This window comes from Phasianus colchicus, chromosome 1 (assembly GCF_987193195.1).
Source record: "Phasianus colchicus chromosome 1, bPhaCol1.hap1.1, whole genome shotgun sequence".
In the NCBI taxonomy this organism is placed as follows: Eukaryota; Metazoa; Chordata; class Aves; order Galliformes; family Phasianidae; genus Phasianus; species Phasianus colchicus.
Genome location: NC_143436.1, coordinates 50,536,633 through 50,561,018, shown reverse-complemented (window position 1 = coordinate 50,561,018; position 24,386 = coordinate 50,536,633). Strand labels below are relative to the sequence as shown.

Genomic DNA, 24,386 nt, shown 5'->3' with positions numbered 1-24,386 from the left:
TGGTGGAATCACCGACCCTGGAGGTGTTCAAGGAACATTTGGATGTTGTGTTGAGGGACGTGGTTTACTGAGAACCATTGGTGATGGGTGAATGGTTGGACTGGGTGATCTTGTGGGTCTTTTCCAACCTTGGTGATTCTGTGATTCTCTTTGCTGCCAGACAATAAGGGATGATTTTACACCAGATGATGACTCCAGGCCGTACGATTGCTGCTGTGGCTGTTACCCGCTGGCAGCCACCTCCCCACAGTAACACCAGTCGAGGTGGGATGACTGTAACATTATATTGTGATCATTTAAAGCGAGATGGACGTTAGCATCTCTCTGACACACAGAAGCACCACTGTACGCTTTGTTAACGTCCAGAACGATTGCTGAGTTAGGGTGGCATCACCATATAGATTTAAGATTATAATTAATGTTTTCATGTAAAGACATCTTTCAAATTGTGCTCCAAACAGCGCTACGCCCCGCCTGCACCCATCTCCCCGGCTGCCTCCACAGCCCTTCGCTAAGGGAACAACCAGAGCGGGCCCCGCCCTGCGCGGCGCCTTTAAAGGCCCAACCACGTGACCGCGCTCCCAGCCTTCCCCGGGCGCCGCGCTGCCGCCGTCCCCGCACCTGTTGGTGACGGATAGGGTGGGGGAGGGGCGGAGCCTGGCGGAAGCTCCGTCTACGCCTTCCGCTCACGCCTCCCCGCGCCCCTTTCCGCCGCGCACGCGCAGAGAGCGGAACGGCCTATTCACGCATCCAAAATGGCGGCCGCGATGGATGTGGACACCCCCAGCGGCACAAACAGCGGCGCCGGCAAGAAGCGCTTCGAAGTGAAGAAAGTGAGACCCGTAGGCGTGGCGCGCTCTACCCGGCCGCTCCCAGCGGGAGGAGGGAGGTCGGGAACGGCCAGGTGGCTACGAGCAGGTCCGAGTCGCGAGCCGCTTTCCGCTCCCCTCACGGAGCCGGGCGTTCGCTTCCGCACCGGCGCTGCCATATGAGAGGGGGGGTTGCGGAGTCTATTGGCGTATGTCCGGGCCAATGGGTGAGGCGGGTCTCCGCGCTTGGGACGGAGGTTGGCCAATCAGAGGGCGCCGCCGCGTGGGCGGGAGGATGGGGAGGGGCGAGGCGGGGCGGGGCGGAGCTACTTCTGCCTGGGCACCGCCGCGCTGAGCAGACGGCGGATCGGGCTGAGGGAGTGGGTTGGCGGGCTCGTGTCTCCTCCTCAGTCCCGGACGCTTTGGATCAGTTGCCCCAGTGGGCCTTTGTGGTGCGAAGGATGCTTTGCACGCACTTGTGTGGCTGCTTCTTTTTGTATTCTTCACAAATCGACTTATAGGTGGTCAGCAAATGCTGTCTTGTCACCCTGGTTTTCTTTGCTTCTCCCAGGCAATCATAATATGGCTCTTTGGCCTGTCGTCTCCAGTGTGGCTGCGAGCTGAATGGTGGTAAAAGACCCCAAGTTCACTTCAGTGGGGCCCAGAGGTAGTTAGGATATGCAGTTCTAGGTGATAGCAGTGCCATGAAGTGCCAGTGCAACAAGAGTCACTCTCAGTATGCTCTTTGTCATCTGTAGCAGTTACCCATACAGCTATAGCACTCCTCACTATCGTGTGAGAAGTGCTGGTGCCATTTTCTGCTCCCCTGTGAGGTGCTGAGGACTGTGAGGCATGTGTGGCTCAGTACAAACCTGTGGATCCCAAGAGGACTGGTGGGATTCAATAGCCAAAGTGTAGCAGCCACAGAATCACAGGATTGTTAAGGTTGGAAAAGACCTCTAAGATCACCCAGTTCAACCTTTAGCCCATCCCCACTGTGCCCACTGACCATGTCCTCAGTGCCACATCCACACGGTTCTGGAACACCTCCAGGGACAGTGACTCCACCACCTCCCTGGGCAGCCTGTGCCACTGCAGCACAACCCTTTCTGAGAAGAAATTCTTCCTAATATCCAACTGTGAAGGTGCTGAGAGCTTTATAGTAACTCCTTGGTGTGCGGATGGAGACACTGAGAGATGAAATCTATGCCAGAAAGCTGGCTGGACTTGTTAGATGGGAAGAAGGTCACTACTCAGCCATTTCCCAAAACATCTAGTAATAGTATTGGTGGTACTAATGAAAAAAAAATGAAGTGGTAACACTTAGCAACTCTTGGGAGTCTGCTTTCATCCTTCAGAATTTGGAGCTCAGAGGAAGCAATAGAAACACTTAGATGTAAATGGAATAAAGCAGAAAAGATACACTGTCAATAAAATCATACTGAAAAAGTAGAAAGAAACAAAATATTCAGTCTATTTTATAACATAGAAACAAAGACTGTCTGTCTACCAGCGTATAGATGACTTTGCCTTCAGCATTCAAAACAGTCCGTGAGTTCTGTCAATTTACAAAAGACGTAATTATGGTGGGATGATTTAGTTCTTTTTGGGGTGAGGAAGAATAAAAAGGTGCTATGTTTTTCTGCATAGCTTGTGTCAGAGTCTCATTCTCAATTGGTTTTCTAAAGTTGTCATGGAATTTTCTAGCCAGTCCTACTGAAGTAACACAGAACAGATATCCCACTTTTCTTTCATTCATATTTTTAAGTAAAGTTTTTGAAAGGTTTGTTTGGAAGCAATTTCAATTTTTTTTTTAATTTTTTAATTTTTGCAATGAAGATGGTTCAGGAGTCACTGGGGGGCAAAGTTAGAGGTGTTGGCTGTATCTGCTCTGAGGGATGGTTACTAGGAGAACTGCTGCAAACGATAGAAATTCCAAACTGAGGATGTGGCATGAGATCCATCCTTGCCTCCAGATTATAAATAGAAATGCAGAAAAAAAGAAGAGAGAGAGAGAGAGAGACTGGGAGAGGTATCTGTTGTTTTTGGAACTGGAATGAAACATTGAGTGTGAGAGGTTTGCGAGAAAGAATTACTGTGGAGCTGTAAGGTGTGTGTTTTTAATATCCTAACTTTTCCATTTCAGAAAGAAATGCGATTTTGAGGAATAACAAGGATTTCTGTGTGTTACATATTGAATAAAATTTATGTTTTTCTTCTTTCCCCTCTCACTCTAGTGGAACGCAGTAGCTCTGTGGGCATGGGACATTGTGGTTGATAACTGTGCCATTTGCAGAAACCATATTATGGATCTATGTAAGTAAATGATGGGGAAGAGTGCTTACAGTTTTGACGTGTATAAGATGCACAGTTGAAATTTCCATTGTTCAGGGTGTATTTCAGCAAATTTGGTTCTCAGTTCAGAACTAAGTCTTTCATTACCACTACTAAACTCTGTTCTATGTAGTGCTGAAGTCCTGTAATCTGTTTTTGTGACCTTTGTCATCATTTTGGTTTCCACTCACCTTTTTCTTTTAAAAAATAGAATCACCTGGTGCCACAACTGCAGAAGAGATGATGCTGCTTGGTGTATTTTGAATGAAAAAAAAAAAAAAAAAAAAAAGGAAACTAATAATGCAGAGCCTGTAGAAAGTGAAATTATTCATGGTTAGCAGGTATTATTTACCAAGAGAGGCTTTAGGTTGTAGTGGTTGGGATGTTGGAGTAGGTATCAGCTTTTTGATGGCAACCATTAGAATGAAATCATGTTCTGCTTTCTGTGTCTGACTGACCAAAAAAGATTCAGACCACAGAAATTTTGATTCCTCATTCTGCAAAAGCTACCTTGCCTAAATTAGGGTTATAATATGGGGAATTCTGTGGCTGCCCAGAGAATCAACTGGTTGTTTATGAAGAAAATAATAAAATCCTGAAACCAACACCAAGCATTGCTAGTACTAGTTCACTTTTTTTTTTTCCTGTATACTCTCAACAGTCCAATTAACAAATATACTTACTATTTAGGAAAATAAAGTGATAGTGGGAGTAATTATAAAAAATTCTATTGTGAAATAGGTATTCATGTATAAAGTCTCTGGCTTTGGTCCAATTAAGGATTGGTGATAAGAACAAAACCAATTTTTTTAATCCTCAAAACTTTGACAGTATGTTGTTGGCACAGAAACTGTCCATGTTCTTTCAGTGGTAAGATACAGAACACCTTCTCACATACCCCGGATAGGAAGTCACCTGTACTACTAAAATGGGAGGATTGTGGTACCTCAAAAAGCAAGACCTTCAGTACATGACAAGGGCTAGTCATGATTTCTTTGTGGTAGCTTTGTTTCACTTTCTTTTTAGTAGCCCTTGGAAGTAGTGCTGATGGTAACTTACTGTCAGTGAGCCTATGTGGAAATTAAAAAAAGCAGGGGAAAAAAAGAGCACACTGTGCCATGCAGGGCTGAAAGTGGATTAAGCAAGCTGACTTCTTTACTTTGAGTCAGATGTGTTCTCTTTTGAGCCAGCTGCTTGGCTGTCCATCGCTCACTTTATTCCTGATCATTAGAAAAGGAATGGTAACACTAAACGCAAGCAGGTGAGAGAAGTGGCTGCTGAGGACCTTTGACATAATGATTTACTTTTTAAGAATCTCAAACCTATACCATGCCAAAAGTGGACATCATTGAATACAACTGATTCTCATGATTTGCTAGAGAGGAAATACATAGCTGATGGGTAAATGACATTTTAAAGATTGGTTAGAACATAACTTACGTTGGTAGAATTTATGTATGTAATAAACAAACACGTACAACTCTGTAATTCAAAATGATCAAAACAAGTGGGATGCTGGTGTGTTTCCTTCTGCGAATCTGCCTCAAAATTAATGCCACCTCTTATGGGAAATCAAATAGGGTCTTACATATTTGTTGGCTTCCATAAATGGCAAATAGGAAACAAGAGAATGAAGGGAAGATTCAGAGGAGCTGGAAGGAATGCGGACAGACGTTACTTTCCAGTGGTGAATTTCCTTTGTCAGTTCTTTTTAAAATAAATAATAATTTAAAAATAAATAAATAAATAAATAAACAGGCCTGCCAGGATTGAGGTTGGGTGGAATTGAAAGAGCATAGACATGTTAGGAAGAACATCAAAGGAAGAGAACATGGGTAACTTAGTTTTTGTTTTGTTTTGCTTTTTGAGTTGCTCAAGCATAACACCTTATTAGTTAGGGCATAATCAATGTTATCAAAAGCCCAAACTGCAAATGACGGCCCAAAATTGACAGTATACAGAGTAGAAGTGGTATCTAAATTGGTGTGCTTAGTTCAGCGTTGGCTCTGGATTTACTTACTTCCTTGTTACAGATCATTAATGATATTAAGCAGCATCTTAATTAGATTTTCAAACAGAAGATGTGAAGTGATGGGAAATAGAAAAAAAATGACTAGATTGCGCAGGGAAGAACAACACAAGATTCAGTTTGATAAAGTGCAGGGTAGGAATGTCTCCCTCTCCCAGTGATGAGGAGAAACCTTAAAAGGGAAAACATTAGAACAGTGATAAGTAACGCCAGCCACACTAATGGAAGATTGTTAACATTATGAAGTCGAGCATCCAAAAGTTAGGATATAACAATGTTAAGGTTTCGTGCAGTCCTGCTAATGCACATACATAACGACTTGGTTGCTAATAATAAGGACAAAGGATTCCCTTGGCCCTCACTATGGCTCATGTTCAGCACATAGAAGGGATGAGTAGATTGCCAGTGGTTTTTGTTCTTTTCTGAAAGGACCCGGAATGTATTTAGATTTTCTTTGTGCAGCGTCCTTGATTTCTTCCAAGGTTTACTCTCTGCTGCAGTGGTTGCAATGTGGCAAGTTTGGGGAATGTTAAGAAACACCACGATTAGAATAGTCGGTTATCTTCTCTGTGGAATGTGGTACTGGAAGGTGGTTGGTGTGCTTTGAACTGTATGAAATGTGCCATTGAAATAGCGGTCTCTTTCTCCAATAGCGAGATGGAAAGTATCAAACGTGATATTCTGGTGTCACAGAGATAGACAAATTGATTAGAATCCAAAGAAAAATCTCAGAGTGATTTGCAGGTTTATTTTGCCTTTTTGAGAAGAGCAGAAGAACAGAACTAAGTATATGAGGTTTGCTAAGTCATGTATATATAGTTTGCAAAGTCATAAGTAGGAATAGACAGTGATAGCTGTGCACAAATATTTTGAGAGTGTGATACTCAGAGGAAATACTGAGCATCATATGAAGGGGTTATAAGTAGAAGAAATCATATGACAATTTAGTGGGAGGAACTTAGGGTGAATATTCAAATTATTCTCAAACTGAGAAGATTGCACGGAGAAAGTTCTGAAAGCCCTCTGAGGTTTGAAAAACCAGAGCTCATTCTGCATTATGGAGGTAACAAATGTACTTCAGATTTCCTAGCCTGGTTATTTATTTTTTTCTGTCTCTGGCGCAGTACAGTATGTGTTGTTAGCCAAGGCATGTACATTTTGTTCTGTTCTCCCCAATAACTCAATATCTTCAGGGTGTAACTGCAGAAAGCGCTGGGTAAAGAGAAAGGGGAATCCCTCAGTGGTTGCCCTTACTTAAGCAGAAACCATTTTGAAGAGCTCTGTCATAAAATTCACTGTGCAGTGGGCTGTGACTTCAGCTGTATCTCCCTGAGTTGAAATGCATCCATTGCCTTGTTCACATTTATTTACAGGTACTTGAGCTTCAGCTGTATCTGCTTGCTCTCACTCTATCAAAAGCAAAGCAGAAAAATAATACTTTAGCATTCCTTGAGTTACTCTCTGTCTCTCAGCATCTCTTTTGGGGCAACAGTCATTAAATAGCTCATCTTTATTCCATAGCCAGAATCATGAGCTTCAGTTTTCTGAGAGTTTGCTCATTTTTGTTGCATAGGTGATATGTTGCCCCTTTTTGAAATTAGGCATCTGGGAGACCGGAAGGTGTTTCAGCTTTGGGAATGCCTGCTTTTGGCAGCTGAAGATAGCAGTGTGAGCAGCAGCATCTGGCCTGTTTGATGAGGGAGTTAAATCTGAATGTTGTGTTGGGAGGGCCTTACATCACCACAAGAGAACTCCTCCTTAGCTATGTATGCGTAAGATCATCTGTTCTTTTAGGCTTTGGGGTCTGTCATCTTTTAAATTATTCTTGCTGGTCAGCATTATTTGCTGATTTGGAAAGATGTGAAAAAACAGAATAAGTATATTGTGTAGAGCATTATTTTCCTGGCTTTCACAGATTTCCTCAGTTAAAGTTTGTGTAACAGCTGACTTTTCTTGCTCTTTCCCTCACTACTCATCTTCTCACCATTTTCCCATCAACGTACAGACTTGTGGCAAATATTTCAAACTAAAATTATACCCCCCAGGATACTTTGTGATACTGTGAGTCTATACTGCAATAACAGTAAGATTGTTGTAGCAATACTGAGCAGGAAATTTTAACAAAGTGCATGTTTCACCAAAATGACTGAAGCTCTTCAAGGTCCTTGAGCATCTTCCCTTTTCTGAATCAGATTTATTTCTATTGCTAAATGCACTGAAGACATCAGACTCTTCAGCTGTGTTGGATTTTATTCTCTCCCCTGAGCAGGCCAAGAACTGAGCTTTGAACTTCTTGCTTTTGTACATCATGTCTTGATGTAAAACATATAATATGGGTTCATTCAAACAATGCAGAACAGTTGTTGCTACTCGATTTCTTTATATGTCCATCCTATTTTGAATGATTTCCTGTGATTGAGGTTAACCAGTCTCTTTCACATCTCTTGAAAAATTGTCTTTTCTCTTATTTTGTTCACCTCCACACTTGAAGGAGTGTGGAAAATGGAGGAGAGGATGAATAGGACAGTAAAAAGTAAAGATCACATACTTCAGCTAAATGCATGGGCTTGAAAGTTATTTTATTAATCGTTTGTGAATCAAACAGAGAACTGGAACTTCTTCAGGCCTTTTCTTTGCCAGGAAAACAGATCTGAAAAAAAATAAAGCAACAAACCCATGTATCAAGTTCTAAACTGATCATTCTTAAACCTTTTGGGCATGACCTTTGGAAGAAGCATCCTTTAGCAGGAAGCTAAATTAAAATATTGGTCACATAGGTTTGTGCTGCTGACTGTGAAGAAGTTGGAAATATCTTTTTATTCTTCTGAAGCTTCATCTTGAACTGGAGCAGAAGTGAGTTGGTTGGGCTCTAGAATGGAGAATCCAATTGTTGTTGGATTTATTTTCCTAGAGGTGTTCTTCCTTCCTCCTCGTGCTCTTGGGCATACCATTAGCTGACACAAAACTTAAAACCCAAGACAAAACCATAAATAATCTTTGGGATCATCCTAGGTACTGAGCTTTTAGCTGTGAAAAGTTCAAAAGAGAAATTTAAAACTTTTTTTTTCTACTATGTATTTTTAGGCTGTACTTACTGTCACAAGGCTATAGAAAGGAGAGAGGAAAACCTCATCACTGTATGAGCTAATTCATTTGTAAATATAACTGACAAATATCTGACAAGACAATTAATTTCTATTTAGAGAAAGCAGGATAAGAAATCTAGGTGAACTTTCTTCACTTAGTTGCTATTGCAACTGACTGTCAGGATGGATGCATTAAAACACAAGAGAACAAATGAAAAACATTTATCCTTAAAGTATGACAAATGTCACTGATAGATGAGCTAACTACTCTTGCTGTCTGAAGCTCTGGAATACTAAACATGTAGAAGAAGAAGGACAGTAGGATGAAATACATTTTAATCTGATACTTTTAGAAAAGCAGTACTCATGAAACCAATGGCTCTTGACACTTGCTGATGTAATAAATGCAACAGAACAAAGAGCTTCCCCCACCTCAGCTTGTTATAATGAAGAAATCTACCAGTTGGTATTGCATGTACATCTTCTACTCCTGCATATGTATGTTTAATCTTTGTTTTTACAGGCATAGAATGTCAAGCAAACCAAGCATCGGCTACATCTGAAGAGTGCACTGTTGCATGGGGCGTCTGCAATGTAAGGGAAACTCTGATTGCTGAGTATGTGTGTGGTGATGTTACCCTCTTTTTCATGACCAGGGACGAAGATTGTTCTATACAATATGTCAGATATCTCCTGGGAAAAAAACACAAAACACTGTTTGAAGTAATCTGTTTAGTGGCATGTATAAAGGAGAGAGAAAAATAACTGAGGAGTGGAAGGTAGAACAGTATATGTGAAAGACAAGGGAGGAAAATGAGCCATTGCCTGTATATTTTGGCATTGTAATAGGTGTTTAATTTTGAGCAGGATTTCCCTCATCAAGGTGCTGCCTCAAAGCTATGTTGTTTTTTTTATCTGTCCCCAGATAATAGGATTACTTGGATGGCAGCACGCTTGATTTGTCCTTATGCAGGCTGATTCAAGGAGTCCATGTGGAGTAGCTAGGTAGTTTGCTTTCCCTTCTGAAGGAAGGTGAAATCAGCTCTAGAGTATCATCTCCACTTGTTCTCCATTTGTTGCCAAATGCACTGCTTCACATGTGGTCCCACTGGCATGTGAACTCAAACTTGCACACATCTGAGCTAGCTTGGCCCTGAGCTGGAAGACCTAACTTTCCGTAATGGAACAATAACTACCTGTTCCTTCCACCCATCCTCACTGTGCTGTGGGACCAAGTTACACTGAGATAATACTGGAGTAAGATTGTAAATGAGGCAGTTCTGTCTGCGAAAGAGGAGAGTGATTTTTTTTTCACCACGTGAAAATATTCTCATGTCAAAATGAAGATTTCTGTGTGCAGGAGAGCACAAATGGAAGCTTGTTTTTAAGGAGCTGTTTAGGGCATGGAAGAGAGTGCCTGTACTAAACACACCATAGAGATTTTTCTAGTTTTGCAAGTTCATTTATATTCAAGCATTAGTTTGTCCAGAAGATTGGCAGAAAGCTTCAGCATATATACATACATACGTGCAGTCCTTGCTGCTCGCTGTGAAATCTTCTTTGTTGTCTTTCTGATTATGCTTCTTATCAGCATCTGCTCTGCCAATTTTAGCAGCTGCTAAACTGCATTCTCTCTCCTTCATCAGAAGTCAGTTGCTTGCCACTGCGTGTACTGTGGAATAAGCACCCTGCTGCCATTTCCCTCACGCTCCATTCCTCTCTGAAAATGTAGATCAGTTCCTTGGTGTTTGCCAGTGAGGTGCACGATCACTCCTCCCCAGCTTTGTCTGCAAACAGTTGCTCTATTCTTACCACAATGCTTTGTATGGTAATTTTTACATTGAGATTTGTCTGTGTGTTCTGAAGTATGATGTGATTTGGACTTTCTCTTCCAGCACGCTTTCCACTTCCACTGCATCTCTCGCTGGCTCAAAACTCGCCAAGTATGCCCACTGGACAACAGGGAATGGGAGTTCCAAAAGTAGGTATCCTGCACAGATTTCAAGATGAAAAATCCAGTTTTCTTTCTGCTGATAGAAATGAATATCAGATATGTGGATAGTCTCATATTTGTGGTCTCACATAGTTGCTGTTGGGAAAGGTTTCTTTTTCTCCACCTCACTGATTGATCTCACTTCCCTTAATGACCTGGTGTGAAGTGAGCTCTGAAGGAAGCCCGGGTAGTTGTGGTGGATGTGGAAGTTGTTAAAAGGTACTGGTTTCTATTGACATTCTCTCTAAAGAACAGTGAGCAGAAAATGGAATTAACTGAAAGTGGAGTCTTGGGTGAATGCTATACTGCCCTGTGGGCTGTCTGGATTTAGGAAATAACCTGAATTATGCTTCTTGTGTTCCAGAGCATTTATATAGAGGTGCCAGAAGTCTTATTGGATCCCTCTGTATTGCAGTGATTTGTTTTGTAATTCTAATAGGATCAAAGATGAATACAGCTGATTTCCTAGTATACTAAAAGTAGATGTCCACGTAGCCTTTGTCACAGCCTTGACCCATTTATTCTTTATTTAAACATTCTTTTTTGTTTTGCTTTGCATTCTTCAAAATTCTGTTATTAGAATAACAGAAGAGTGGGAGGTGAAGGGATGTGGTTTTGAGGGGTAATTGTACATTGATAGCAGTTAGGAGGTTTGTTACTTGCTTCATTCTGGGCAATTTATCCCTTAGTCTTTTCTTAACTCTGAATTCACCTTCCTTTTTTCTTTCCTCCTTTTTTTTAAACGTATTAATTCTAACCTAACCAGTGTTTTGATATTACAATGTTTTAGTGAACACCTGATGAAAACTGAGCCCTTGTTGCCTGGCTAGTGACATTGTATGGGCAGCATTATGAGCAGTGGGAACGTGAATGAATATCTTCTGATGAGTGCTCAGTGATACATCAAGGGATGTCACAGGCTTCGGCCTCATTTGTACTCAGGGCATATGTGAACTAGGATTTAGGGCAAAAGATGAGGATACCAAGGGCCTCTTGCTTATGAAATCCTGGGGAATCACGAACAGTCTCCCATCTAACTAATATCCAAATAGACTTTATGGGGAAGTGAAGTATGGAGAGTTTCCCAAGGCTTTTATAGCATAGCATTTCACCTTCATCTGATTTACATGCAAAGTGGTTTGTGATAGAATAAGTCTGTCCAAATCAGTGCTAGTATTAAACATTTTTTAAGCATTAATGTATTTCTGTGTTTGCAGGTATGGACACTAGAGATGATCACCGTACTTCATATGTTGTCAGCCTCCGTTGTTTGTGTCAGTATGGATTTGTCTTAGCAGCTTGACAAATCAGTAATGTATACATTCTGCTTTAATCTTAATTTTGCCCTGTTGTGTACCATTGAATAAAATCTTGCAGGAGCTCCCCATCTAAGTTTTTGTCTTTCTTTCATGAGCGGTAAGTCAGTGAATGAAAAGAGAGTTATCTGTAGGCTGGAGACTTAAACCAGGCAACTCTTAAGCAGGACAGCTCGTCTTGTCGTCATGCCCAGGTTTTGGCTGTGGGTTTGGTCTGATTCTCACGTGACTTAGAACCACACCTCTGGCACAGTGAGGTCATCATTAAGCTCTTTCATGGAGTGCAGTGGACACAGGACATGGCCCCAGCTAATGTAGTTTATGCAGGTAGCATTTCATATGGACATGCTTTCTTGCAGCTCAGTTGAAATAATGATATGTATGGTTAGTTAGTGGTTAGTGTCATTATTAGAAACTACTCTGTATTGCTTCTGCTCTTTAGTTTGACTAAACCAGCTCCCCTACAGAGGAAAATTTCATTACCTGTTCACAGTTTCATGCATTTAGCTTTGCAGACATTAACTAAATGTTAGATTTTATCAGTGGCAATAAAACACTTCCATGTGTCAGGTGAAAGTACACTTGGGAAATTCACCTGCAAGATTGACTGCAGAGCTAAAATGAGCAGTGTGTGAACAAATTCACTCTGTGCTATATTATCTCGGTTCAAACCTACCCATAGTTCTTACTGGCCAGATGTTGTTACTCTGAAAACTACATCACATTTCATTTGGTCCCTGCTGTGCCGAATGGTATCCTTGTTGCATCAAAATTTGGTCCCTGTGTTGACAGCCTCAGCAGATGCCCAGAACCTGAACAAGGTCAGAGCAATTCTTCCTGCTACTGAAGGCTGTGGCACTTCATGGCAGCAGTGGTAGATCCAGTGAAATTTTTGTGTTGGTTGTTCATGACATTACCTTTCCATCAACACATTTTTCCTAGTTGTTGAGGAAAGAGTTGATAGCTGATATTTAACATTAATAAAGCAGAGTGATAGGGAATGAAAATGGTTGTAGCCAGGTTAAATACCTGGAATGTGAACTCCCCTCTGTGAATGCCCTGTGCATCTGTCTGAATGTCAGATGTCTCTCGTTATGACAGGCCATTTTGTTTAGTGTTGGGTTTCTCAGGACCTGGAACCGAGATGCTCACTGATCAGGGAATTTACTTCCTCAAGATCTCTGTTTTGAGTCCAGTTGCATCATCCCGGTTTGTCCGCCTTTAGCACTGCCCTGAGTGTATTTTCTTGACTGGACAGACACCATGAGCGCAGGCATTCCCCTCTGCTTTGTGGCTTTTCAGCTGCTGCCAGTCAAAGCATTTCTGCTGCTGATTCCCCTATAGCAAAGGTTTGATCTCTGTAGCAACCCAACGCACAGCACGTGGCTGCACGGTTTTCAGCAGTGGCATAAAGTGAAGGTAAGAGGGATCTGTCGTATCCAAATAGAGCAGATGGCAATTCTGGCGTTTCCACCACCTCCTGCAGAAATCTGGGGAAAGGATAGGTTTGTGACTGCTCTGGGTGGCACTGTGCATGTAGCTCACATGGGGGAGCCTCGAGGGCTGCTCCAGCTGCACTGCGATGTGGAACTCCAGTGCAATACACATGCAATAATGTAGCTTGGAGAAGAAACCTCAAATGTATTTTAACATTTTAATGCAATTAACAACAGCTGGATTCTGGAAAGGATCTATCCAGGCATGGAGACACATCACTGCCTGCTCTCCTGCTGGATTTACCCCCTCCCAGACCTGCAGCAGTATGGGTATTTGCCCATTCACAACTATGAGCGTGTTAGCAGTGCAGGTATCACAACTCAAATGGGACTGCAGAGCTGCGTGGCCATGGCCTATCTGGATTTTCTGTTTGTGGGAACATGTGTTTTCAGCTGATCTGCCATGGGTGGATGACTCTAGATCATTTAGCACATTGGTGGTGTCTTTGAGAACATGTCCTCTTCTGCCTGTGTGCCTCCCTTGGTTGTTCTTTTCTGTCTTCTGCTGCATCTCAAGTGGGTGCTGATGGACTTTAAGGGAGGGTTCCTCCAGAGCACAGCCTGCTCAATATCCTTATCATCCCTTCTTCCTCTTCCATGTCCTAAAAGACATCAGCACAGAGCAAAACAGGCATTCGTCTCTGTCTGTGTGTTGAGGGAGGTGGCATTTCCTTGGAGTGTTCTTTTCATCCCAGTCATATTAGATACATCAGAATGAATCATGCTGACATTTTATACAGGAAACATTATGATTTTTTAATGCAGAACATGGGGTTATTTTTGATGTTTTGGATACCTCCCCTGCCTGAATTTCAGTATTGTGGCTTTTTTGATGGGTGTCTGTTCACCATGACCCACCTTGCAGCTGCGGCCCTTTCTGCAAAACGTGAGTTCAGTTTTGTACAGTTCCAGCATGTCAGTCACTGCATTTCTCACAAAAAAACCCAAAAACCAATCTTCCCTTGTGTTTGGGTTTGGGGATGAGCCCTGGAACATCTCTGCTACATGGCAGGCAAATGGCACCCACCTCCGTGCCAACTCCCAGCTCAGTACAGAATGAGGAGCAAAGGGAGGAACACTGCATCCTTCTCCAGGCACGCTGAGAACACATGAGGAGGTTTATGACAGGTTTCATCGTATTTGTGCAAGAGATTTTTGACAGAGCTGGGGTCATTGTGAATCCCAACCTGATGGTCCAGGGACTGTCTCTAAAATCTGATACTGACACCCAGAGGTGCTGATGGAGAAGAATTGAGTCCAACATTATTCTGCTCCCAAGCTTAGGAGCATCGCCCTCAGAAATTGCTTTTACCATTTCTGCAACCACAGTGCTCATCTCTGCCCTGGGCTGACACCACCTCCAGCATCTCACCCCTGGCTGGTCCCATTCAGAGCTGAGGGCCTCCAGGGGCGAGGATGAGAGATGGATGCAGCAAATCCTCAACATCCCTCACAGCAGCAGCAGCATTTGTGCTGGAAACCAACATCCAAGCTGCAATCACTTCTCATTTTGAGGCTGTTTCCTCAGCCCAGTGCTGTAGGTCGTGCTGGCGGAGCAGAGCCATGGGTGATGACAGCAGCCTTTTTATATCCAGGACTGATGATGATGATGAACCATGGACTGAAGCATCAAAAGCAGCTCCTTTAAAATCATGTGGCTTCTTTTCCTTTCTCCTCTTCCACTTGTCTCTCCCAGGGTCAGCACACCGTTTTGGGCTCATGCCCTAGGGATGATGTGCAGGATGCAGACTGTTGGATCCACGACGCTCCTCCAAGTTTGTCATATAGAGCTGATAATCCTGGGCAAAGAGAGTGACCTCCGCCCATCTCCTTTCTGCTGCCTATAAATCACATTAGAGTATATCAAAGCCCTGAGCTGTCAGTGCTACCTAGATGTAAATACTGTAATTAGCCTAAGTAAAATTAACAGTTTATCAGACTTCCTGTGTTGAGTCTTTTTATTACAGACTTTTTTTTTTCTTTTTTTTCCATCGCAGATTTGATTTGCTGCAGACTTTATAGACACTGGGTAATAAATCTCTGAGTTTCAAACACCACCTGACATTGTGAGCAGTGAACTGACCGCCTCTCAGAGGTTTGTTTTGCAGAGGAGGAGGTCCACTGGTGCAGTCTGCATGGGCATGGCACCCTGGCTTATAGGTGGTGGGTGAAAAAGAGGGGCCATGTTCCCCTTACTAGAATCACAGAATGGTGGGGTTGGAAGGGATCTCAAAGCCCATCCAGTCCCACCCCGTGCCATGGGCAGGGCTGCCACCCAACAGCTCAGGCTGTCCAGGGCTCCATCCAACCTGGCCTTCAACTCCAGGGATGGGGCACCCACAGCTTCTTGGAGCCTCAGGAATGAGCCTCTCCTTGCACACAGCTCTGCACTCTGATAGGAAGCAAGCAGTGTCATTGCTATTCTCCCTGCAGGGCCTGGAGCTACGAGTTGGTCTTGTATTTTTCCTTCCTTTCCTCTCAGCCTGTTCCGTGCATTTCCAGCAGCTCCTCTCCTGCTGAAGGTGATTCAGAAAATGAAACATGACAAAACAAAAAAACTCATCCTAATAGCCTGCCTTGGCCGAGACAAACTAGGGATACAGCTCTGTTATTATCATGAGCTGGAACGCAAAGCTATGTTCTTCATTAGCAGGAATGACAACAAAATAACAACCCATAATGTTGGCAAGGGCAGAGCCAGAACTAAAAGACTGCATCCAAAATAGAAGAAGAAATGGAATAAATTCCTTGACAGAGTCCTAAAATATTTATTTCCTTGAACAAAATAGTCTCAGAAAGCTACAGCAGTTTGTGAGAGGCTCCTTGAGAGGGGCAGCATCAGGCAGCATCTGACTGCAAAGCACTGGGCTGCTGCCTCCCACATCCCAGGAGATGCCACCAGGCAGAGCCAGGCAGTACTGAACACTATTTTCCTGATGTGTGAGTGCTTAAATCTGGAGGCTGAGCAAGGATGAAGTTGAAAATACCAACTAAGTTCGGTTTACACTGTGATCAGACCATAAATCTGGATCTAGGACTGTTCCTAAGCTTGTGTTTTCATTCCTGACCACTGTAAAAGCTGAGCAGAGCAGCTGCGGATGAGGTAAGGTAAGAGTAGGCTGAATTCCTTATTGCAGTGCTATCGTAACTGGGTTGGCTTTTGGATCTGCAAAGGCTCACAATACAGTTTCTAAGGCTTTTCTGCTGTCCCTCTGTACTCAGCTCTGGTGACACTGCACCTCGAAAGCTGTGTTCAGTTCTGGGCCCCTCACTAAGGAAAGACATGGAGGCCCTGGAGTGTGTCCAGAGAAGGGGAGCAGAGCTGTGAGGGGTGTGGAGCACAAATCTGATGTGGAGTGGCTGAGGAAACTGGGGTTGTTCAGTCTGGAGAAGAGGAGCTCAGGGGAGACCTCATCGCTCTCTATAATGACCTGACTGTGGCAAGGTGGGATCTGTCCCTTCTCTCAAGTAATAGCAATAGAATTAGGGAGAATGGCCTCCGGAGAGGTTCAGGTTGGTGTTAGGAACAATTTCTTCTCAGAAAGAGTAGTGCTGCACTGGGACAGGCTGCCCAGGGAGGCAATGGGGTCACAGTGGCTGCATATGTTCAAGAAAAGAGCAGATGTCACACTGAGGGATGTAATCTAGAGTGGTGACAGGCATGGGCTAATGGTTGGACTTGATGATGTTAGTCATTTCCAACCTTAATGATCCCATGATTCTACAGTTATTCATAACTTCTTTCAAGGAGATGGCATTCCCCAGCTGGATGTGGAGAGGCTCCTCCAAGGTGGATGTGCAGGTCTCACCTTCTCCAGAGAGAAGTTTTCACAAGGAAGGACAAATATGAAGACAGAAACCAGACAGATCTGCTATAAAATCTGCTTATCTCTGAAAGAGGAGCAGAGTGTATATCTGCTCATAACAGTGTAATGTCCTTCGATTTCGTTCCAAATTTTCCATCTGTCTTGGACTATCTTTACATCTTAAGTAAAGAATCATAGAAGATTGCAAAAGTCCACTAAGATCATCTAGTCCAACCATCCATCCATCTAGCACAACCAACTGCCCCTAAATCCCCCATGAACAGATCTGAAAGCAGCGCTTACTGTACCTCCAACATCTAAAACCTCTTCTTGTTCTTCTTCAGTCCAGTAGGGAAATCTTTTACAGCAACCCTTCACACAGCCCCCAACATGAGGGGCCCCCTCAATACAATGGATTATTTCCATCATTCGTTTCTCTCCACACCTCTGCTTTGGGACCAGCTGCAGTATGACCCAGGCAGAGGTTGCCTGCGGAAGGCAAGGCAATGGGCACATAGCAGAATGGATGTGCCCTGAGATATTTAATGCAGACCATGTCTTCACATTGAATGCTGGTCAAAGGGGCAGCAGGAATGGAAATAGGCAACAAGGCCTTGCTCTGCCTTTTTGAAAACATCGTGCACAGCAAGGTGAATTAGAATCTCAGAACACCCATGTTTTCTTGTTTTGACTCTGTGGTCTCCTCTTTTGGTCGGCTTTCCCATGGAAAGTAATATGAATAACCCCAGCAGTACAAGGTTAGAGATAGTTACTCAGAGCCCATTGTGCTCTGGGGAGAAGAACTGCAGTGCAAACATTTCTGTTATTTGTGGTAAACAAATACGGTAATCAGTTGGTTCTTGTGTGTGTTTGGGTTGCTTTCTAATGTTGATGATTAAAAAAAAAAAATTAGTCTTCAGTGACTACATACTAGAAAGAAGAGATAAGGCAGGGAAGTTTCTACACAAGAGTCACAGTGAAACCAAAAGCAATTCATCTGTGACTTCCCATCCAGAGCTGCATCCTGAACAGCCCCTTCCCTTGATGGCATAACTGTGTCAGTAGACAAGGGATGAGCCACTGATGACATCCATCTGGACTTCAGTAAAGCCTTTGACAGGGTACTCTGCAACATCCTCCTCTCCAAAGCAGGAAAATATGGATTTGGTGGGTGAACTGTCTGACAAACGAGGAACTGGCTGTGAGACAATACCCAAAGAACAGTGGTCAATGGCTCAGTGTCTGGATGGAGGTCAATGACAAGTGGTGTCCCTCAAGGGTCATTACTGGGACTAATACACTTTAATATCTTCATCAGTTACATCAGCAGGGGGATTGAGTGCACCCTCAACAAGTTTGCAGATTACACCAAGATGAGTGGTGCAGCCAACACACCTGAGATGGAATGCATCCAGAAAGACCTAAACAGGCTCAAGCAGTGGCCTAAGAGAACCTCATGGGCTTCTTGGCCAAGTGCAAAGTCTGCACTTGGGTTGTGGCAACCCCCACTATCAGTACATGCTGGGGGATGTAAGGATAGAGCACAGCACTGACAAAAAGGACTTGGGAGCACTGGTGGATGGCTGCTGGACATGAGCCAGCAATGTGCCCTCGCAATGCACAGAGCCAACTGTGTCCTGGGCTGCATCCAAAGCAATCTGGTCAGCAGGGAGAGGGAGGTGACCCTGCCCCTCTGCTCTGTGCTGTGAGACCTCGCCTATAGTACTGCTCCCAGATGTGGAGTCCTCAGCACAGCAGAGACACGGACCTGTTGGAGTGTGTCCAGAGGAGGGCCACAGAAATGATCCAAGGGATGGAACGCCTCCCTGCAAGGATAGGCTGAGAGAGATGAACTGCTCATCCTGGAGAAGAAAAGGCTCTGGGGAGACCTGAGAGCAGCCTTTCAGTATCTAAAAAGGGGATGTACAAAAGGAGGGGAACAGACTATTCAGCAGTTTGTTGGGCTAGGACAAGGGGAGATGGTTTCAAACTGAAAGAGGAGATTTAGACTGGATGTACAGAAAGTTTTTCTTCCTCCCCAAATTGTGCTAGGTTTTCTCATGAATTACCCAGAATACAGGAGATACTGATGCTACATGCCCATTCTCTCCTTCTCCTCGCACAGTGTCAGAAACGCAAACTAAATTAATTGCAGAAACATTAGGCTTTTCCTTACCAGAGGTGTACAGAAAAGATATTCAAAGCTTTGTAGTGCAATGGTTGCAGTGTTTTATGTTCTCTGGGGTTTTCAATTGTAGCATCTCTGCATCTCAGTTTTAATTGCACAGAATTTAAAGCTCATTTTCATTTTGCCCATTCCAGAGCACGTTTAACTTTTGCAAAATCTTCCATAGGCCTCCACATATTGGTGTCCCTTGAGGCTGGGGTGAGAGCAGAAATCATTCCAACCTGAAATGATTCCTTTCCTTGGCTTACAAAGAAGCTATGAGCATTTCCTTCCCTCATCTCCTCTGGTGCTGGATGAACACATCCATCTATGCCAAGCCCCCAGCCCCTGGAGCCCAGTTTCCATCCTGGTGCCACACAAAGGCCATCACAATGGGCACAGAAACACCAAGATTGCTGCCACCTTGACATGCTCATCCCAAGTGTATTCAGAGTAGGTGAATGAGGTAGTGCCATGGAGGCATGGTTTAGAGCTACAGAGGCAACCAGAATGCTGTGCTAAAGGCTTCTGGGTGCATAATGCCCTGGAAAATTAATGAATCTATCAACATTTTAGGCAACCAAACATCTTAAAACATGATGCTGAATGTTCTCAGTAGAAAGTGGTTGGACTTAGTGATCTCGAATGTCTTTTCCAACCTAATGATTCTGTAATTCTAAGATCTTCTCCATAGGAATAACTTCAACTTAGAGCAGATCAGAGCCCGGACTTAACAGTTCTTGGGGCCTTGTGATAAGAGCCTCAGGAAAAGCCACCATGGTGGCAGGCAATTTTCAGCTGACAGAAAGGATAAGAACACAGCAAGCAGTTAGTAAACTCCAGATTGCTCATTTTGCCTTGCCTTCTTGCATAGAAGGGTTTCCCTACTGTCCTTCAGGGCATTCACAACCCCTGTACCCTGCTGGTATATAAGTGTCTCTGTAATAAAGGAACTCTCTGGATCCCGCTGCTTTAAATTACTCACTTCCTCTTATTATCTTCTTTTTTTTTTTTTTATTCTTCCTTGCTTAAGTGAAAGTATTTTGCCTGCTCTTGCAAGATCAGCTGTGCCTACTCTTTCCCTGGGACAGATAGACAGTGTTAGGACCCAGAGGCAACAAAGGATTTTACTACCAGTGCAAACACAAAGCCCTTTGCACAGCTGTGTGCCCTATCGTACAAAATACTAAGAGGACAAAACTGTTCAGAGTTTGGCATTTCGGCAGACCAATTACTCCTGGTCCGGTCACCCTCCCACTACCATTGCTACATCCTCTCCTATTGTCCCGTGATGGCATGAGCAGCAGAGGCAATGCAGAGTCACAAGGGCTCTGCTCATCCCAATGGCACAATGGTCTGAGCCTGTTTGGGGCCAGGGAACAGAGCCAAGGGTTTATCAACTGACAACAGCCTGGTAGGATGGACAATCTCTGAATAAAATCATGGAATCATTAAGGTTGGAAGACACCACTAAGATCATCTAGTCCAACCATCAACATACGACAAAGAGCCTGGAAGGTTTATGGAGGGTCTCCAGGCTTTTTAAGGGAGTTTCAGGTCACTCTCAGCCCATGCCATTTTGTGACAACAGCATCTGTCACTGTTGAAAACTGCTTTTCTCAAGATACAAAGATATTCAAAGACTCTAAAAGCAATAAACTAAAGTAATATGGACCATGGAGACAGCCCTACTTAGAAAAGCACCAAGACGGGGATCTCTGTGTTGCTGTGAAGTGAACTTGAGGGGCAGCTGAAAACCCCAGCAAGCTGTTCTCATGCTCTCCACACTGGGTTTAAAATAGCCATGGGGCCAAGATATTTACTCAAGGATTGGACTGCAGCACCCCTGCTTTGTCCTGATCCCAAAAGTGACCCCAGAAAAAGGTACAAGGGAGCAAATGTTCATCATTGAGATCTCCCACCGTCAGCTATCTGCAAGCCAGATTATATCCCTGCTTCGTATGTGTGGATGGGAGATGTGCCCTCCTCCTGCACAGCACCTATTGGCCCCTTAGAATGGATTTATGTCACACCCACCATGGGGCCAACCCCAACCACAGCTATCATTGTCCACTCCTGGCAGTCCTGCTAGTTATATCTCAGTCCAATTACACAGTGTTTTGAAGTGGTCCAACAAAAGAGATGGTGGCAGCTTGAGACAGTCCTGAAGCAAAGAAGGGTGAGCAAAAGATGGTTGTTTTTATAGTTGGAAAAGGGTTATTTGGAAGAAGAAACAAACAAAAAAAAATCAACAATGTGATAATTTATTGCTTTGTCCCGAATTCAACTGTGGTTCTTCCAATTCCCTCACATGAAAATGAAGTGTAAATTGGGATTTTTAAATTGACACCTTTTATCTGCAGTGGAGAACAAGGGCAATGCTGGGACAAAGTGCTGAGCTCTGCACCAAGATCACTGGGTGCTACATGCAGTATGGGATCCTGGACCTGAAGGGAGGTTGTGGTGAGGTGAAGGTCAGCCACTTCTCCCATGCAACAGCAGTAGGACAAGATGTGTTGGCCTCAGGTTGCACCAGGAGGTTCAGATTGGATATCAGGAAAAATTTCTTCTCAGGATGAGTGGTGCTGCAGTGGCACAGGCTGCCCAGGGAGGTGGTGCAGTCATCTGGTGTTCCAGAACCGAGTGGATGTGGCACTGAGGGACGTGGTCAGGGGGCATGGTGGGGATGGGTAGAAGGTTGGACCGGGTGATCTTAGAGGTCTTTTCCAACCTTCTGGTGGAATCCTCACGATTCTGAGATTCTTTGATTTTTAAGACTTTTCACTTCTCATGTTTACAGCCCTTCAGATGTCCCAGATCTCTGAGAACTCACAAAACTCTGGGCTCAGAACTTTGTTCCTCACAAAGGATGTGCTAAAAAGAGGAAAAATGAAAAGGGTGCTCGGAGCTCAGAGAATGGGAACGGGTCTCTCTTTGGGATAAGAGTTCATCTCATCATGTATTTTCTGTGTGCAATGCTGCATTTCAACTTATACCCTTTCCTGAAGAGCCTCATTGTTGGTTCCTATGCAGGCTCCAGCCCCTGGGCAGAAGAACAGGATGGTAGTGAGCAGAACCCAGTGGCCGAGCATTGCCAGGGAGGTATTATTTTTTTTCTCCTGGATGCTGAATGAAGCAGCCCTTTTGTGAACAGCCATTGTTTACATTCTTCCAAACAAAAGTTGGGATTTCCTCTGATGCCAGCAGCCTTGTCACTGATGTGTACAGCCGGCCAGATGCTTGGAAAATGTTTTTAATAGTGTCTGAACCAATGTGGGCATGCTCAGCACTTGCAGCAACAGCCTCCTGAAATCCAAAGCCACTGGGACAGGAGGAGACTCCTCATCACAGCTGAGCAATCTTGTGTACAGAGGCCAAGCACCCAGCACAGCTCCCCACAGGCCTTGGGCCAGGGGCTGTTTGCATGTCTTCAAAGCATCTGCTGACATCCCTCAACTCAGAGGAGCCCCTAATGCGTGGGGTGAGATCCTTTCCACAGGGACTGCGGACACCAGATTTCCAACATTTGGATTTTGTCCATAAAATTGAAAGGTTTCTCAAAACCTGTTGCTGAAGTGCCTAGGAAGCCATGTGCCTCTTAAGCAGTTTTATTTAAGAATTTCTTTCCGTCTCAGAAGACCAAACCTGAGAGCACTGTGCCCTGCTCTGCCATTAAAGATATTGTGGAGTCTCCTTCTCTGCAGATATTCAAAACCCACCTGAATGCTTTTCTATGCAACCTACTGTACGGAACCTACTTTAGCAGGGGAGTTGGTGTAGATGATTCCCAGAGATCCCTTCCAACCCCTACAGTTCTGTGATTTTGTGATTCTGTGCCACCGACTGTGCAATGACGATGCAATTCGGTGTTATCTGCATCCATCCCAGGGGACAAAGTGAAGATTTTTTTCTCTCTCTCTCCACTATGTGTGCTCTTAGGAACACATGACAATGACACAAACTTGATACAATATTGATGAAAACTCTCCTGGAATCATTAAAAAATAAGTGAACGTCACCATAGACCGCAAAGGCTTCTGAAAGTTTCTCTTTGCAGCACATCATTTTCCTCTTGCACCTAAAACCATTCAGTAGTGATTCAACTTAAAATCATTAAAAACATCAAAGCTCCTGAATCATTTCCAATGAAAATAGGTGGACAACAACCCGATGGTAAAGCTGCATGCAGTCACCATAGCGACGGGGCTTCTGAAAGGATGCAGAGAGCATCACCAGCGTCCACAGGAGCACAGGCGGCCGAAATGGGGGCTGGGACAGACAAGGATTTGATGATTAAGGACTTGGAGCATCTCCCATACGAGGAAAGCCTGAGAGACCTGGGACTGTTCAGTCTGGAGAAGAGAAGGCTGAGAGAGGATCTCATCACTGTTTATAAACTCTAAAGCGTGGGAGCCAAGTCAATGGAGCCAGACTCATTTCGGTGCTGTGCAGCAGTAGAATAAAGGGTGAAACTGCAACACAAGAAGTTCCACTCTAACACAAGGAAGAACTTTTTCAGTCACTGAAGGAGCAGTGGAACAGGCTGCCCAAAACGGTTGTAGAGTCTCCTTCTCTGGAGATATCCAGGACCCATCTGGACACCCATCTTTGCAACCTGCTGTAGTACCTGCTTTAGCAGGAGGGTCAGTCTCAATGTTACCTCTAGAGGTCCCTTCCAAAACCTGCAATTCCGAGATTCTGTGATCTCTTTGCTGCCCTCCTCACCGAAAGATGAACTGGGGAGACCTGGGGACTGCAGATCCCCATAGGGGACCCTCTAGAGATGTGTCTGCAGCAGAGCTGCAAGTTGTCCAGGCTGGGGAAGAGATCTCATCACCAAAATGGATCTTCGCCATCTTGAATTTCAACTTGAGTGAGCCCAGAAGAATTTTAAAAATATATTTAAAAATGAGCAGAAGCCAGGATGAACCAGTTTGGCACCACAAAATCCCCAATCCCTCCCTTCCTCCCCCCCCCCCCCATTAAACACCCTGGAGGCATTCAAAGCCAGGTTGGATGGGGCTCTGGTCAGCCTAACCCAGTGAGTGGAAGCTCTGTCCATGGCAGGAGGTTGAAAGTGGGTGGGATTTGAGGTCCCTTCTAACTCACAGCATTCTGTGATTCTATGATTAAAAAAAGGGCTTTGGACTCCTCTGGATCCATCATGGGACACAGCTCCAAGAGGACTTCATCTCATTCCAAAAGAAGAGACCACAGAGAAGTGTTGCTTTGCTACTCAGCAAAGAGCAAAATCTACTGATAAATAATGTTGATGAAGTCAGGGTGCTTAATACTTTTTCTATTATTGATCTTCAGTGGAAATATCGCTGCCAAGCAGGCAGTTAACAGA

The 24,386-nt window shown here is 44.1% G+C and overlaps 1 protein-coding gene across 1 annotated transcript; it reads left to right on the top strand.

Moving 5' to 3' along the window:
* The first annotated feature begins 664 nt into the window (after positions 1–664).
* RBX1 (ring-box 1) lies at positions 665–11,643 on the top strand. The gene is made up of 5 exons (XM_031600238.2): positions 665–833; positions 3,047–3,125; positions 8,782–8,852; positions 10,154–10,239; positions 11,469–11,643. The coding sequence occupies exons 1-5, from the start codon at positions 756–758 to the stop codon at positions 11,479–11,481; spliced, it is 327 nt and encodes a 108-aa protein (XP_031456098.1). The 5' UTR covers positions 665–755; the 3' UTR covers positions 11,482–11,643.
* The last annotated feature ends 12,743 nt before the right edge of the window (positions 11,644–24,386 follow it).